This window comes from Epinephelus lanceolatus, chromosome 11, assembly GCF_041903045.1.
Source record: "Epinephelus lanceolatus isolate andai-2023 chromosome 11, ASM4190304v1, whole genome shotgun sequence".
Taxonomy (NCBI): Eukaryota; Metazoa; Chordata; class Actinopteri; order Perciformes; family Serranidae; genus Epinephelus; species Epinephelus lanceolatus.
In genome coordinates, this window is record NC_135744.1 from 12,549,217 (window position 1) to 12,563,048 (window position 13,832).

Consider the following 13,832-nt stretch of genomic DNA (forward strand, 5'->3'; position numbering starts at 1 on the left):
TAAAAGATGTGAGAGAGGAGACGGAAAATTATGTTGAGATTTAACTTATGTACATTTATACAATTTAAATTAAGTTTTTCTGTTAAGGAAAGTTCGTTATTTATCAGAGGGGCAGGGTGGCCGGAGTGTGTCTTCTTTTTTGTTTTGTTTTTCTTGTTTGGACCCTACCCAAAGCTACACATATTTTTCCTTGAGCCTCGGAGTGACTGGTGGAAAATGCATGACCCTCCATCCACCATAAAGTTGTTATATAGTTATATTATATTTTAATAACTTACCCTTTGATGTTTGAAAGTTAAAAGTTAAAATTGGAGGTGAAATCCTGGAGTTGACAAAAAAACACGGTTCATGAAAACAGTTTATTTTTTACCAAATTTTAAATGAGACATAGAATAAAGTGACTTTGATGACATATCATTATTTTAAGCTTAGATTTGATTATGCCTTTTCTCTGACAGAAGCGTTTGTCACACATGATTTGTCCAAGCACTGTCAGAAAACTGAAAATCCAATGTTAATTTTTGTTTTTTCAGTTTATGGCTGTGATAAATGGTGTAATTTTGGCAATTTTAAACAAAATATGGCTTCCAAATCAGCATTTTCTTTAAAAAATGGTCTGTAAAATAAATACACAATACAACCATTTAAATTTGTCTGCCCCTCCCCTAAGCCAAAACAAAACATCAGTCCCTTCCCAGCACCATCGGAAGAGTGAAAAACAAACAATTTTTTTTTTTTTTTTTTCAGTTCTAGCTGTGATAAATGCTGTAATTTCAGCCATTTTTTTAGAGAAAACATGGCCTCCAACCACGCATTTTCTTTGACTATCAGTGGTAAAATAAATACATAATACAACAATTTAATTTGTACGCCCCTCCCCAACCCCCAAAAATATCAGTCCCTTTCCAGCACTGTCAGAAATTGAAAATCCAATGATTTTTTTTTTTTTTTTTTTAAATTTTCAGTTTGTGACTGTGATAAATGGTATAACTTGTTTTATTTTAAAGAAAACATGGCTTCCAAATCTGTGTTCTCCTTTAAAATTGGTGGTAAAATAAATACATAATACAACAATTTAAATGTGTAAGCCTCCTTCCTGAGCTTAAATAAAAACATATAGGCCTACCTGCCCAGTGCTTAAAAATGATTTGACATGCCTTCCCTTTCTTGCACCCCCTCCTCCCCCTCATGAATAACGAACAGTCCCTTATGAAACTGACTTTAGTGAAAGTAAAAGATTTATAATACAACACAGTTTCTGTTTGACGTCATGAGGACCAAACAGGCCACCCTCATGTCTACAAAAAGGTCTCAGACGTCAGACGACGTGCGCGTCCACGACCCATATGTAAACCGCCGCGTTCCCTCTCTGACGTCACCGCCGTCTGATCATCCGAAATCCCTGATAACGCGATGCGCGCTCCCGCTCGGCTCTGAATGGGGGGCTCAGTCCAGCTTGTGACAGCGAGTCCAGTAGTATAACCGGAGACGCCACGGTCCCGCTCAGCCAGTCAGGTCCGCTGCTCTCAGACGCGCCGGTTGGTTCCACGCGCCCCGCTCCCTCCGGTAGTCCACACTCATTCAGGTAGTCCGCTCGTGCACTGACAGTCCAACTAGTTCGGTTCAGTGTCCTGACTCTTCTCTTGTCAGCCCGGGAAGTTCGAGTACTGACGGGCGGAGCTGTCTCTGTCTGTCCAGGAATGAGAGATGATGGCCGGCTCTACAGCAGAGGAAAAAACCTTCCGACGGTTCCTGGAGCTCTTTCTCCGGGAGATGAGAATGCCTCTGCAGGAGAGCGACCCGCCGCCGATGCGCCCCTTGTCGGACCTGGTGATTGAGGAAGAGGTGGAGGGGGAATGCCTCGACCTGTGTCTCCAGCACCTCTACAAATAGTTAAGTGTCCACTTTTGTGTCATGGCATGTTGTTAATGACCGCGTGTGTAACGTCAGTGTATTAGATAAGGTCACGGCAGCAGCTTAATGTCCGTGTTTTGGACCGGGAGCTGTGTTGACCCCGGCTGGGTGCACATCAGATAAGCCGGGATGCCTCGCAGGATGCCAGCGACCTGCTCCATGCCATGCTGGGTGTGTCCAACACCAAGTTTAGACAAGTGCTGAAACATTATGAGGAATTAAAGATAAAGCAGAAGTGACAAGCTGCAGGGCTGTGGTGTGTTGCTGTGTGATCTGTTTTATAAAGCCACAGTATCTTGTGTTCTGCTTCCTTTTATTTATGTAGCCTATCTCTAATAATGACACCAATGTATGCCAGCTGTGACAGTGCTGGAGGTCCGCAAAAGGTGAACCCCTGGTTTTGCGTAACAGCACGACGTCATGATGGTGTAGGAGGGGGAGGAAGCCATCGCCATCACTGCTGAGCGCATCTTCATGCAGGCTAAAAATAACCTCACCGGTTACGTTATTAGCCTCAATCGTTACACTCTTAAAATCCGACACACAGACGGAATTGTTGGACTGAAATGATGCTTTTTCTCTGAATAATTCCACTTCGTGACATTTTGCGCATGAGTGTCTAAATCTCACTGTGTCCATTTAAGGAAAGATGCATTTAAACAACCTGAATCCACACAGATGATTAAGAAGAGATGCTTGTCTTTTATTCTGCATGATTTTAATGAATTAAACTCCAGAATCTGGTGTTGGAGATAAGTTTGCGGGCAGAGAGAGCTCTGCCCTGAGCTCTGCTGTCTGGCCTGGTTTTGAATCCAAAATAGGTGCAGAAACTGTGCTGAGAAGAAACAGGATGGAGGGACTCATCTAGGGCACTGAGTGGCAAGGGGGACTGCTGCTCGCATGTATGTCTGAAAATGACTTTTACTGGCCAGGTTTGCACATAGATCCTATAGGCTGGGGATACTCAAGCTGCTGTGGCTGGGGGCCACTTTAGCTGAGTGACAGGAGGCAGCAGCCCCACACAGGTCAGGTGTGTGCAGGGGCGCCTCTAGGAATTTAGGTCATTTGGAGCATTGAGCTGTGGGATCCTCTCCTGCCACAAGTACAAAAAATATCCCAGTGTGAATCAATTAATTTTCATGGTTGGGGGGGGGGGGGCACCCAGCACCCTGTCAGGGGCCAGATTTGGCCCCTGTATTGCTGCTATAGGCTCACACTGTGTACACCTCAGAGGGTCAGGATGCGCTCCGGCGGGGATGGAGAGCATATGTTGGTGACAGGATGGATCACATGCAGCCAGTGGTGCTGTCAGGTGTCTTTACAGAGCTGGAGAGCAGGAAGCGTTCACCACACGTTCATACTGTCTTTGTCACGATGTCCAGGTTTGATTGGCCGGCGAATGGAAGGTCATTGAGCATTCAGCATCTTGCACAGCTTATCCTACCCTCCCCCTCAAATTCTGTGCTAACAGCATGCACACGCTGCCTGTTCACTGTTGACGACAAACTGTGGAACAAATTAGAATAGATGCTGAAATGCAGCATTATTGGTACGTTTAATATAAGGGACTGTTCTTTATTTATCAGAGGAGGGGAGAGGCTGGGGTGTGACTGTTTTTGTTATTTCATTTTGACCCTCCCTGAAGCTACAAAGGTTTTTTTCCTTGAGCCTCCCTGAGTGACTGGTGGAAAATGCATGACCCTCCCTCCATAAATTAGTGAGATTTTTAGAACGTACCCTTTGATGTTTGAAAGTTAAAAGTCAAGGACGAAATCCTGGATTTGGAAAAAGCCCCTTTTTTTCCTGCATGCTGGTTAGTTTGTGCAATCGTTTTTGGCTAAATATTCAAATTAAGTGATTTTGATGAGATATCACCATTTTAAGCTCATATTTGGTTAGATTTTTTTTCTGACTGAAGTGCTTGTCGAACACAATGTGTCCAAGGACTGCCAGATATTTGAAAACCTAATGATAATTTCAGTTTTAATAGCTGCTGTTTATGATATATGGTGTAATTTTGGAAAACTTTAAAGAAAATATGCATGCCATTTTTTTAACAAACACATCTTCCATTTAAAAAAAACATTTCTTGTATTAAAAAAGTCTGATTTTTAAGAAACGTCTTCCATTTAAAGAAATCATTTCACATATTCCATTTAAAAAAAGTTTGATTTTTAACAAATATGTCTCCCATTAAAAAAATTAGATTTTTAACAAACATTTCCTCCATTTAAAAGTTTGAGTTTTTAACAAACAATTCTTCCATTAAAAAAGTTTGATTTTTAAGAAACATCTTCCATTTAGAAGTTTGTTTTTTAACAAACATGTCCTCCATTTAAAAAAGTTTGATTTTTAACAAACATTTCTTCCATTAAAAAAAGTTTGATTTTTACGAAACGTCTTCCATTTAAAAAAGTTTGTTTTTTAACAAACATGTCCTCCATAAAAAAATTCAATTTTAACAAACATGTCTACCATTTAAAAAAAGTTTGATTTTTAACAAACATTTCTTCCATTAAAAAAAAGATAAATTCAGTTTTAACAAACTTGTCCTCCATTTAAAAAATTTTTTTTAGCAAACACGTCCTCCATTTGAAAAAAGTTTGATTTTTAACAAACATGTCTTCCATTTTTAGGCAATTTTTTTTTAAATTGTCTGTAAAATAAATATAAAATACAACCATTTAATTTATAATGCCCCACCCCTAAGCCAAAATAAAAAAAAGTCCTTCTCCAGTGCTTAATTACTTAATTAATTTTTTTCAACATGCCTCCCCCATTTATCACCACCCCCTCTCCCCTCATAAATAACAAACAGTCCCTAAGCATATAGTTTTGTTTAATTAACACAATGGCCACAGAAGCTTCACAGGGTACAGTCAGAGGTCTGAGAGGATTTGGAAGGAACGTCTTTCATGCTTTTAGGTTGTAGAAAGAACTCTTTACAAATATAAAGGGTTTATTTGTACATGTTATGCTCTACGCTGGTTCAACCGGACTCACGACTGAAAGTGCACAAAGAGACAAATTATTTTCTGAGCAACGGTTTAATGTGAAGAGACTAAATTAGCAGTCATGGGTAGCATCAGAATGTGTGCAGATTTAAACAGGAACAGGTTCCTGTTTCAGTGTCAAGTGCACAATAATGGCTGTAACACGATGGTTTAATCCGTACACAAACAAAAATGTAGAAACATGAAGTGATTTCAGGAGGTGTTTGTGACGAACATGAGTTAATCCAGCAGCCCAGTACCTCGGTGCACACTCCAGCTTCAGTGGTGGTGAGTAGATACAGTGGTCACTTGTTTTTCAGAGCTGGGACAAAACCTTGTTTTGGGGGTTTTAAATTTTTACTCTTCAAATAGGCTGGAAAATACCTTTTAAAAGATCAAAGCTTTGACTATTAGACCTTGTAATGGGCCTTTTTTTGGAAAAGCATACATGATGAATGTCAGAGGTAAGGTAAGCTTTGTTAATTTTACAGCACTTGAAGGGAGTAGCCATTTTATTTTTCAAACTTGCGAGTCCTCTTAATGCTGATCAAAATACTAATTCTTATTTAGTTTGGATTAAGAAGCTACAGAGTTGACCTTTTATGGTTGAGACACATCTGATAGCAATATTATTTTAATGAATTTATCAAAAAACAGAAAAAATATCAGAACTTCGGCAGCATTCCTGTCTTTTTGGAAACCAGGAAGTGAGATAGGAGTCCTTGTGATGTAGCTAACCTCTTTAATGCCTGATTAAATGACGTCTTTGTAGAAATCTGACAGATTCGACAAACATCTGGGACACAACTTTATAGAACCAACATTTTATTTTAAAAAAATGTATTTTAAAACAAAGACGATAATAACAGTACATTTTGACAGTTATCAGTAGGCACTGTTAGTTTTAGATTTTGGAGGCTTTAAACACATTTTTTAATAGTTGTGTATTCTCGTCTGGAACGAGACTTTTTCTGACACAGGCAAATAAAAAAATGAAAGCAGATCAAAATGTTTTAGAAATCATATATTTTTCATATAAATAAATCCTTTACAAACAATGTTTCGTCCCAGAAACAGAGTTACTGTGTTGATAAGTTATAATTTTAGGTGTTTTTTTTTTTTTTTGGCAGGACATGTTTTGTCCCAGCTCTACAGAATGGGTGTGGTATGTTTCTCTGTTCAGGCATGATGGCACCAAATCTGGCATCCCACTGTGACCTTAACACTCCTGAAAGCTGCACACAGTCACTGCACCTGACAAAAAATAGCCCTGAAACTTGAGTGTCTCCATTTTGTGCTCCCTTGTACTTCTACTCCACTATGCTTCAAAGAAAAATGCATGTTGCAGTTGTAAGCAGTGGTGTAGTGGTGGGTGTATTACTAGGAAGATGGAGGAAGTGGGTTGTTCTCCAGTATATTCAGATGGCTTTTTGGCTGATAGGTGGGTTTGCTGTAAATTACAGATTAATAGTTTACACACAAAAGTTATATGGAATTTAAAAAATGTTTAAGATGAAGTGTAAATAATAAAGGAGCAGTGTGTAGGGCTCCTGGTTAGAATTCCTTCAGTGTTCATTGTTCAGAAGGTTTTCACTGGGAGCTGAATTATTCTCTTCCTCTCCTAAACAAATGGATCAGTTGATTCAAACCAGTAAAAACACCCAATAAAGTAGTTTCAGATTAAAAATAGTGTTTTTCTGAAACTGCTTGTCACAGAGGGGCTGCTAACTACGGTGGCCAATAATGGGAATGTAAATGTCCCGAACTAGAGCCAGTCAGTACATTTACATGACATTAGAGAAAATAACTTGCTTTTAAAATACACGTAAACATGTTAGTCTGACTGAAATCGTACTTAATAGAATTTCTCAAAGTTGCACTAAGGAAAGTTCAACATGTACTGAAATGTTTGCACTTTGCCTTGCAACATGTAAAATAGAGATTTTTGAAGTCCAGGCTCAAGTCTGAATCTTTTTTTATTCTGTGTGCGAGTCTTTCTTTGCCATATTGTGACATTTCTTTGACTTCCACACCTGAAAACAAGACTAACACAGGACAGTTTATTAAGCTCTCCCCATGCCTACCAGCACCCAGATAATGTGATCCGGAGTTAGATTCCTCCTGCATGTATACAATCAATCAGACCCAAACTGGCTGAGGTGCTCTGAGCATGCTCCACAGTTTCCAACCCGGGCTTTGACCTGGAAGTCCAATAGCATGAAATGTTAACAGAAGAAGAAGCCGGTAACAACGTGGAGAAATCTACATCCAGCTTGCAACTCATCTGTACAAAATGTACAGAGCTGTTAAGTTGTCCACCATGGTACCAGTTAGCAGCTAGCTAACCATAGCTAACTTCTTTGGTCTGTGACATAATAGGTCAGCTGGAAAAATGTCCAAAACTAACAAGCTGAAAGGGGGCATATCTCCACCTATCGTAGAGGACTCGGACATACTTGGGTCAATAAAACAATTCCCCTCCTGTGCTTGTATACTGGGACAAGGATAGTAGTCCAGTTGAATGGCCTAGTCGAGCTGTAACTGTAGCTCCACTTAGCTGTGCATGAAAATGTAATATGCAATGTAGAAACATGGCAATGCAACATGGCGGCCTCTGTAGATGAGGACCTGCTCCCTATGTAGATATAAACAGCTCATTCTAAGGTAAGAAAAACACAACGATTCATATTTTCAGGCGATTAAACACTAAAGAAAACATTCTTGTAATATAATATTACATTTCTGCCAACACATCCCCCTAAATCCTGCACACTGGACATTTAAGTGTATAAAGATGTTTAAAGTAGCTAAACCTCAACCAGCTGCTGCAGTAAAATAATAATTAACTTCATAAAAGGAGCCATTTAGCAAAATACATATCTGATACTTTGAAATATAATAAGCTGATGATGCTTTTGTACTTTGTATTCTAATGCAAGACTTTTACATCTGATGGAGTAGATTTTACACTGTGGCATTTCTACTTTTACCTTATTAATTAAAGGATCTAAGTACTTCTTTCTTTCAACAATGGAAAATACAATTTTTTCACTTCTGTCTGGGCGTCCTGACAACTAAAAGCCTTCTGATGTTGAACAAAGCTGAAACAAGGCAGAAACATGTTGGTATTTGGTGGACAGTGAGACTGGAGCCTCTCCTCCTGCTCTGCTCCTCACCAGGTTGCCACACAGTCATTTAAAATGGACTTCATCCAATCTGGCTTTGTCAAACGGTCATTAGCCAAACTTACCAAAATAACTGCAGCTCACCGCCTAAGTAAAATGTCCCCGTGTCTGTGTCTCCTGGCCAGGGTAGCATCTTAAAGAGTGCATTTGGCTTGGTGGAGTGTATGAATCACTCTTTGGCTCCTGTCCACGGAGCAGTTTATCTTAAGAGACCCTACCAGGAGCTGAGCGTTCAAGCTGCTCGCAAGGTCAAGATGGGCACTCAGTTTTGCTGCTTTATGTGCACGACTTTACACACTTTCTGAGCTGGTGGATTTATATATGATGCTACAGGAATGGTACAAAATCTGGAGGAATCATCTTCTGAATATCCCATAGTATCCTCCCCAGAAACACAAGAGCATTAGCCATTTCAGCGACAACAAGGGGACACGCAAACTATGACTCTGTACAGTGACGTTATTATTAAAGAAGTACAAAGTCTGCACATGGATGGATATGTATAGAGGTCTGGGTAGATGGATGAGCCAACAAAACATCGGACTTTAACACGGCAGATTGTTGTTCTTTTCCTAATTTCATCTGACAATCAATGTTGGTTTCTTTTATCCATGACTGTGATTATTACTGATCCTGAACCAAGGAGTTATTTTAACCCAAAACATAATGTTTCCCCAAACTTAAATGTATACTCTGTAGGATTTTCCTACAATAAATAAATAAATAAATAAAAAAGGTAATCCACCTCAATTATCACTTATGACCAACTATGTGTGGTGGTGTATTTATCTCCAGAAACTCTGCCCTCTGCCTATGTTATCTTCTTATTTTTCTGTGTTCGAGATGTTGCGAGCATGTGAGGTCAGGACTTCATAAAAACGAGGTGACTAGGTGCCGACTGTAAGCAGCAAACCTCCAAGACAGAGCTATGAAAAATGCAGACACAGCGCCAAAAAGACGCAAATAAAGCGAGGCGAAACACCAAGTGGAGTGAATCTGGGATTGGCTTTATCTTTCATTTGCAATACTGTTCACAAACAGTAACAGACATTTCCCGCATAATACATTCTTAAAGTGGCTTTAATCAGTATATTTCTAATAACAATGTGACAGTGTAAAAGAGGTGGTTCATAGTGATGGCTTTACGGAGTTTTAAAGTCCAGATACACCGAGCTGACATCAGAGACCTAGCGGTGTCAAAAGCCATTGCATTGCCTCACGTCGCCTGCATCTCAGCCAAAAAGTTGCACATGAACACACCACAAAGACCACAGCTGATGGCCTACCAACCAAACATTCTGCATCTGCGTGAGAGGAAATAATTTTCCACACCAGCAGATGGCAGTAGTCTGTAATTGTCATTCAAAAAAGGGAAACTGGAAGACCGACAGCACTGGACGCTACTTAGCCAGTTAGCACATTGACAACACAATCCAGTGTTGAAAGAACAGAGCATATTGACTGTGCGCCAGTGAACAATAACACAAACCATCAGGAAATATTTCTGCTAAAGAGCTCAATAACTAAAGAAAAATAATTTTACTTTCGGTAACAACTTTGTTTTGGTCTCACTCCCTCTTGACTTCAGCTGTGTGTTTACTTTGCTTACTTCTGTTTCTCTTCTTGTGCACTGAACTGAATGGCCAATCAAAGTAATGTTATTCACTCAGCTGTCACCAACGCCAATTCAACACACTGAATCAGCTTAAAAAAAGCCAACAAGGCTGACAAGGGCCAACTAGTGCCAACAGTGGGACACACACTGCAAAAACTAGGGTGAGACTCACTGACACTTACTGACGGCTGACCGTCGCCTTGGTCTGTCTGAGGGCCTTTGTAGTGAGTTTCAGCTCATTGTTTATCTGACTGACCCGCAAGTTTACTGTTTTGGTTCACTGTCATGGCTCTCATAGTGTAGTTTTCAGAGAAGAAAAACTAAAAACTCACTGTACACTACCTGCTCAGCAGTAAACTGCAGACAGACAGTCAGAGACCAGCTATCACCTTACTCTGCAGTTCCCCTAAGCTCTACAGAGCATTTCCGCTTCTTTAAGCTCATTGCTTTGGTTTTATAGCCCACGACTTCATTGAAAAGACAAGTGTTCCTCTATTAAGCTGTGAAAAGAGCCCTATCTCACTCCGAAGTAATTGAAATCCAGTTCTTGGGCAGTGACTTGCACCGTCAGAAACCAATGAAAAAAGGCATCCTTTAACATCGGCATAATACACAGCCAGTTGCTGTTAGAGTTTAACGGCACCGGCAGTGTCAGGGGGAAATGCGGCGGGACAAAGTTAAGGAGGCCAATGTCCAAATGGGGTAGGCAGGAGGGGTAGTTGATGGGTCCAACAAACACCTACTTTCACCCAAGAGAGTGGTGTTCCAAAACACTCCCAGCTGGGCGTTTTCTGAGGAGCGCCTGGTGTTTTTAGTTGGGAAAAAAAAAAATGGTTTGGAGGACACAGAGCCTTAGAGACAAGCTAATAAACACAGTGGAGAATTTAGCAGCTAAAAAGCTAAATATATCCCTCAGGAGCTGGTGGAGACCAAAAATAGAGCTAAAAAAGAGCAAATATTAGAAGTACATTCATCAGGTGGACACAAATATGACTCCAGATAAATGATCATGTTGCTCTGTAATTTTTGAATGTGGAAAACCGCAAATGTTTGCTAAGGAGTTCATCATATCAACAGAAAAGATGATGCCGTGTCGTTTCTGCTGCACCCAAGTGGCCAAAATATCTCAGTTATTGCAGATTTAACCAAGTAGGTATTTTACCTGAAACATGATGTTTTCCAACCAAAGCAAGTATTTTTGTGTCAAAGCCTCAGCAAAACTTAACCATGGCAGTGTAAAATCAGAAAACGGACTTGGACATTTGTACTGAAGGAACAAACACGTTGACTGACTCGCATACGAAGCTGCAGGATCTGATTCCATCACTTCAGCAGCTGATCTCACAGATTTGACTGCTGTCATCTCAGAGTGTTTTAATGAGTTGAAGGGAGCTGCTACAGTCAAACTCAGACAGACTCCTTCCCTCGGTACAGCAGTTACAGGGAACACAGATCATGTATCAACTCTCATTCAAGTGCTGTTACACGATCTAATGTATCACTTATGCTCCCATTAACATGGCTGCCTGCTGCCAGTTAAAGCTGGTGTTCTCTGAGCTCTCAGCCTGCAGTGGAAAGGTACATGTCCACAAGGTCTGATCTGTGTGTGTGTGTGCGTGTGCTTGACACTTCTTTACATATACAGTACATCAGTTGTCATGGCAACAGCACAGGCGTCCTTGCACAGAGTAATAATGGTGTTTTTGTAGTCGGTCTGAATACTGCAGGCAGCAGCAGCAGCAGGCCATGTTTCAGTCAGACTTCTTTATCAGAGCTTCAGACACCACCAGAACCGGTGTGAGCTGCACTTTGGGTCATCTGCTGCTTATTTTGGCTCAATAGAGTTGGAAAACATGGCTTACATTTGTCAGCCATCAGAAAATGCTTTCTAACTTTAATCTGTCGGCTTGTCTTATTAAATGTGGGCAATGTCGCTAACAAGTGCATCAAATGCTGGGCTGAGTATTGTAAAATAAATACACATTTTTCTACAACCCCTTTTAATTTAACACAAGTTTTTTGTCTTTAGAGAGACACAGTGGAGAGATGACAGGTAGTGAAGGGAGAGAGTCAGAGAATGACACATACTGTATCCCCAGCAGAGCTTTGATTCTCTGTCCGAACAGGACTGGGCCCGACCCACTTGTTACAGGCTGTGCCAGGCTGTGATTTACCAAAAGTCCCTTGTGCTTGAATCTGTTGCGTTTACTCCACTTTCATTTTGTCTTTATTATCATTGTTTCTTTGTGTGTGTGTTTAAATGCAGAGCTTATAGTCTGTGTAATGTCATGAATAATGTAGGGGCTGTTGCCATCAAGTCATACACAATCATTATTAGGGTTGCAGCAATATACCAGTTTTAAAGGGCCAGTGTGTAAAATGGGTTGAAAACAGTGACATCAGTGGTCAAATTCTAGATCGCAGGGCTCACTCGCTCACCCCTCCTGTTGGGTAAATGACAGTGGCCTCGTAGGGACAAAAAGCCTTGCGCAGACAAGAGTTTTTCAGGAGTTGGTCTATCTAGCGACGAGGTGAATATTTATTTAGAAATCTAAACCATGTTACGATATTGTAATGAATCCCTCACGAGCAGGAGACCAGAGTAGCATTCGGGGAAAAGGCCAGTTTATTTGAGCACTCCAAAAACTCCGGTAACACTCCAGGGGGTAAAAGACTCCATCCCAAACTCTGACTCTTCTGGCGTAACACACACACTTCATACACACACAGTCACTTACAATACCTAGCGGGGACCCCCTCCCCTCTCTGCTCCACCAATCTCCAGCCCGCACACTGACTGACAGCGTAGCCTGTAAACAGAGCTCAGCTGTTTATTTAGCCTAGCAATATCTCCGGACTATAGTAGCTGCAATGGACGACTTTGAACGCGATTTTGAAGAGTTTCTTGTAGCGGACACAGATCCAGAGCCATACCTGTTTGAGCCAGAGCATACAGACGAGGAACTCCATGTGTTTGATGCTGAGCGGGCAAGAAGAGAGGCTGAATGCACAGAATGGGATTCAGTGCTACCATCCTTGGGGAGATTTATCATCAGGAGGAAAAGCGCCGCAGAGAGTGCATCACAAGGAGTGAAGTTGCGTCTTCTTTTCCTCGCAGATGACGGTTCGGGTTCATTCCCTCCTGTTGCGTGGTAAGTGTGGTCCATTCGCAAACTTTATAACTACAAAAACTTTTCACTACTCTCCATCGATGAACTACTAACACTCTCTGTTGTTTCCTCCTCCTTCTTCCTTCCTTCCGCTGTCTTCGTTGGTTCATTTATACACGCGAAACGCGTTCTCTGGCTGGCTGGATTGACCGCTCGGTCTGCTGTACATACATGGCGGCGCAAGATGGCAACCTCTCTAAAGCAAGGCCCTTGCTATATATATATATATATATATATATATATATAAAAGCATAATTATAAGGCTACGAAAACCAAACAAATTTTATTTTATAGCGATTATACACTTGTATAAACATATTAATGGGTAGAATATTCAGATTCAGATTCAGATTTGACAATAAACCATGCCAAATATTACACACTGGCCCTTTAAGGTAAACTGTGATTTAACAGTTGATGGTTGACATCATGTACATTTGCTTATCTATGATATATTGAAAAAAATACACGTGGATGTTAAATCTTCCCTTTATTTTAGTTATTTTCAAAGGGAAGACTTTTTACTGAAACCTCCATTTACAAAATGGTTTCAAGATTTAATTATAGTTAAAAAAAAAAACAAAAACGTTTGATCAACCAACAATAACCCTTCTGTTTTCATTCCTTCAAGGGTCATTCTGACTGATAGTGATAATAATATAAATTCTGTAATACTGTGATACTGTCTAACCACAAAATTTCCCGAGATGCTTATCGTACCGTGAAAATCTCATACCGCTGCAAACCTAATCTCTGTTTAATTTATACGGCATATAACAATTGTTGGGATGTGTTCAACATTCAGTCGGAGAGGGCATATGTCCGAACAGGGTTTCCCACACACTTTATTTGTGGCGGCCTGCCATGATTAAAACATTTGCTACCACAAATAAATTATCTATTTTTGGTGCTTGACTGTTCATTAGGAAAGCTATTGAAATAAATATATACATGT

The 13,832-nt window shown here is 40.5% G+C and overlaps 1 protein-coding gene across 2 annotated transcripts in view; it reads left to right on the forward strand.

Moving 5' to 3' along the window:
- The first annotated feature begins 422 nt into the window (after positions 1-422).
- ppm1e (protein phosphatase, Mg2+/Mn2+ dependent, 1E) overlaps positions 423-13,832 on the forward strand; it is a 76,240-nt gene continuing 62,830 nt past the window's right edge. Inside the window, exons 1-2 of one of the 2 annotated variants that reach the window (XM_033644829.2) lie at positions 423-1,585; positions 1,699-1,892. In XM_033644829.2, the coding sequence (XP_033500720.1) occupies positions 1,708-1,892 (185 nt within the window). In that variant the 5' untranslated portion in view covers positions 423-1,585; positions 1,699-1,707. Of the gene's footprint in view, positions 1,586-1,650; positions 1,893-13,832 lie in introns of both variants that reach the window. The other variant, XM_033644839.2, reaches the window with a different exon arrangement.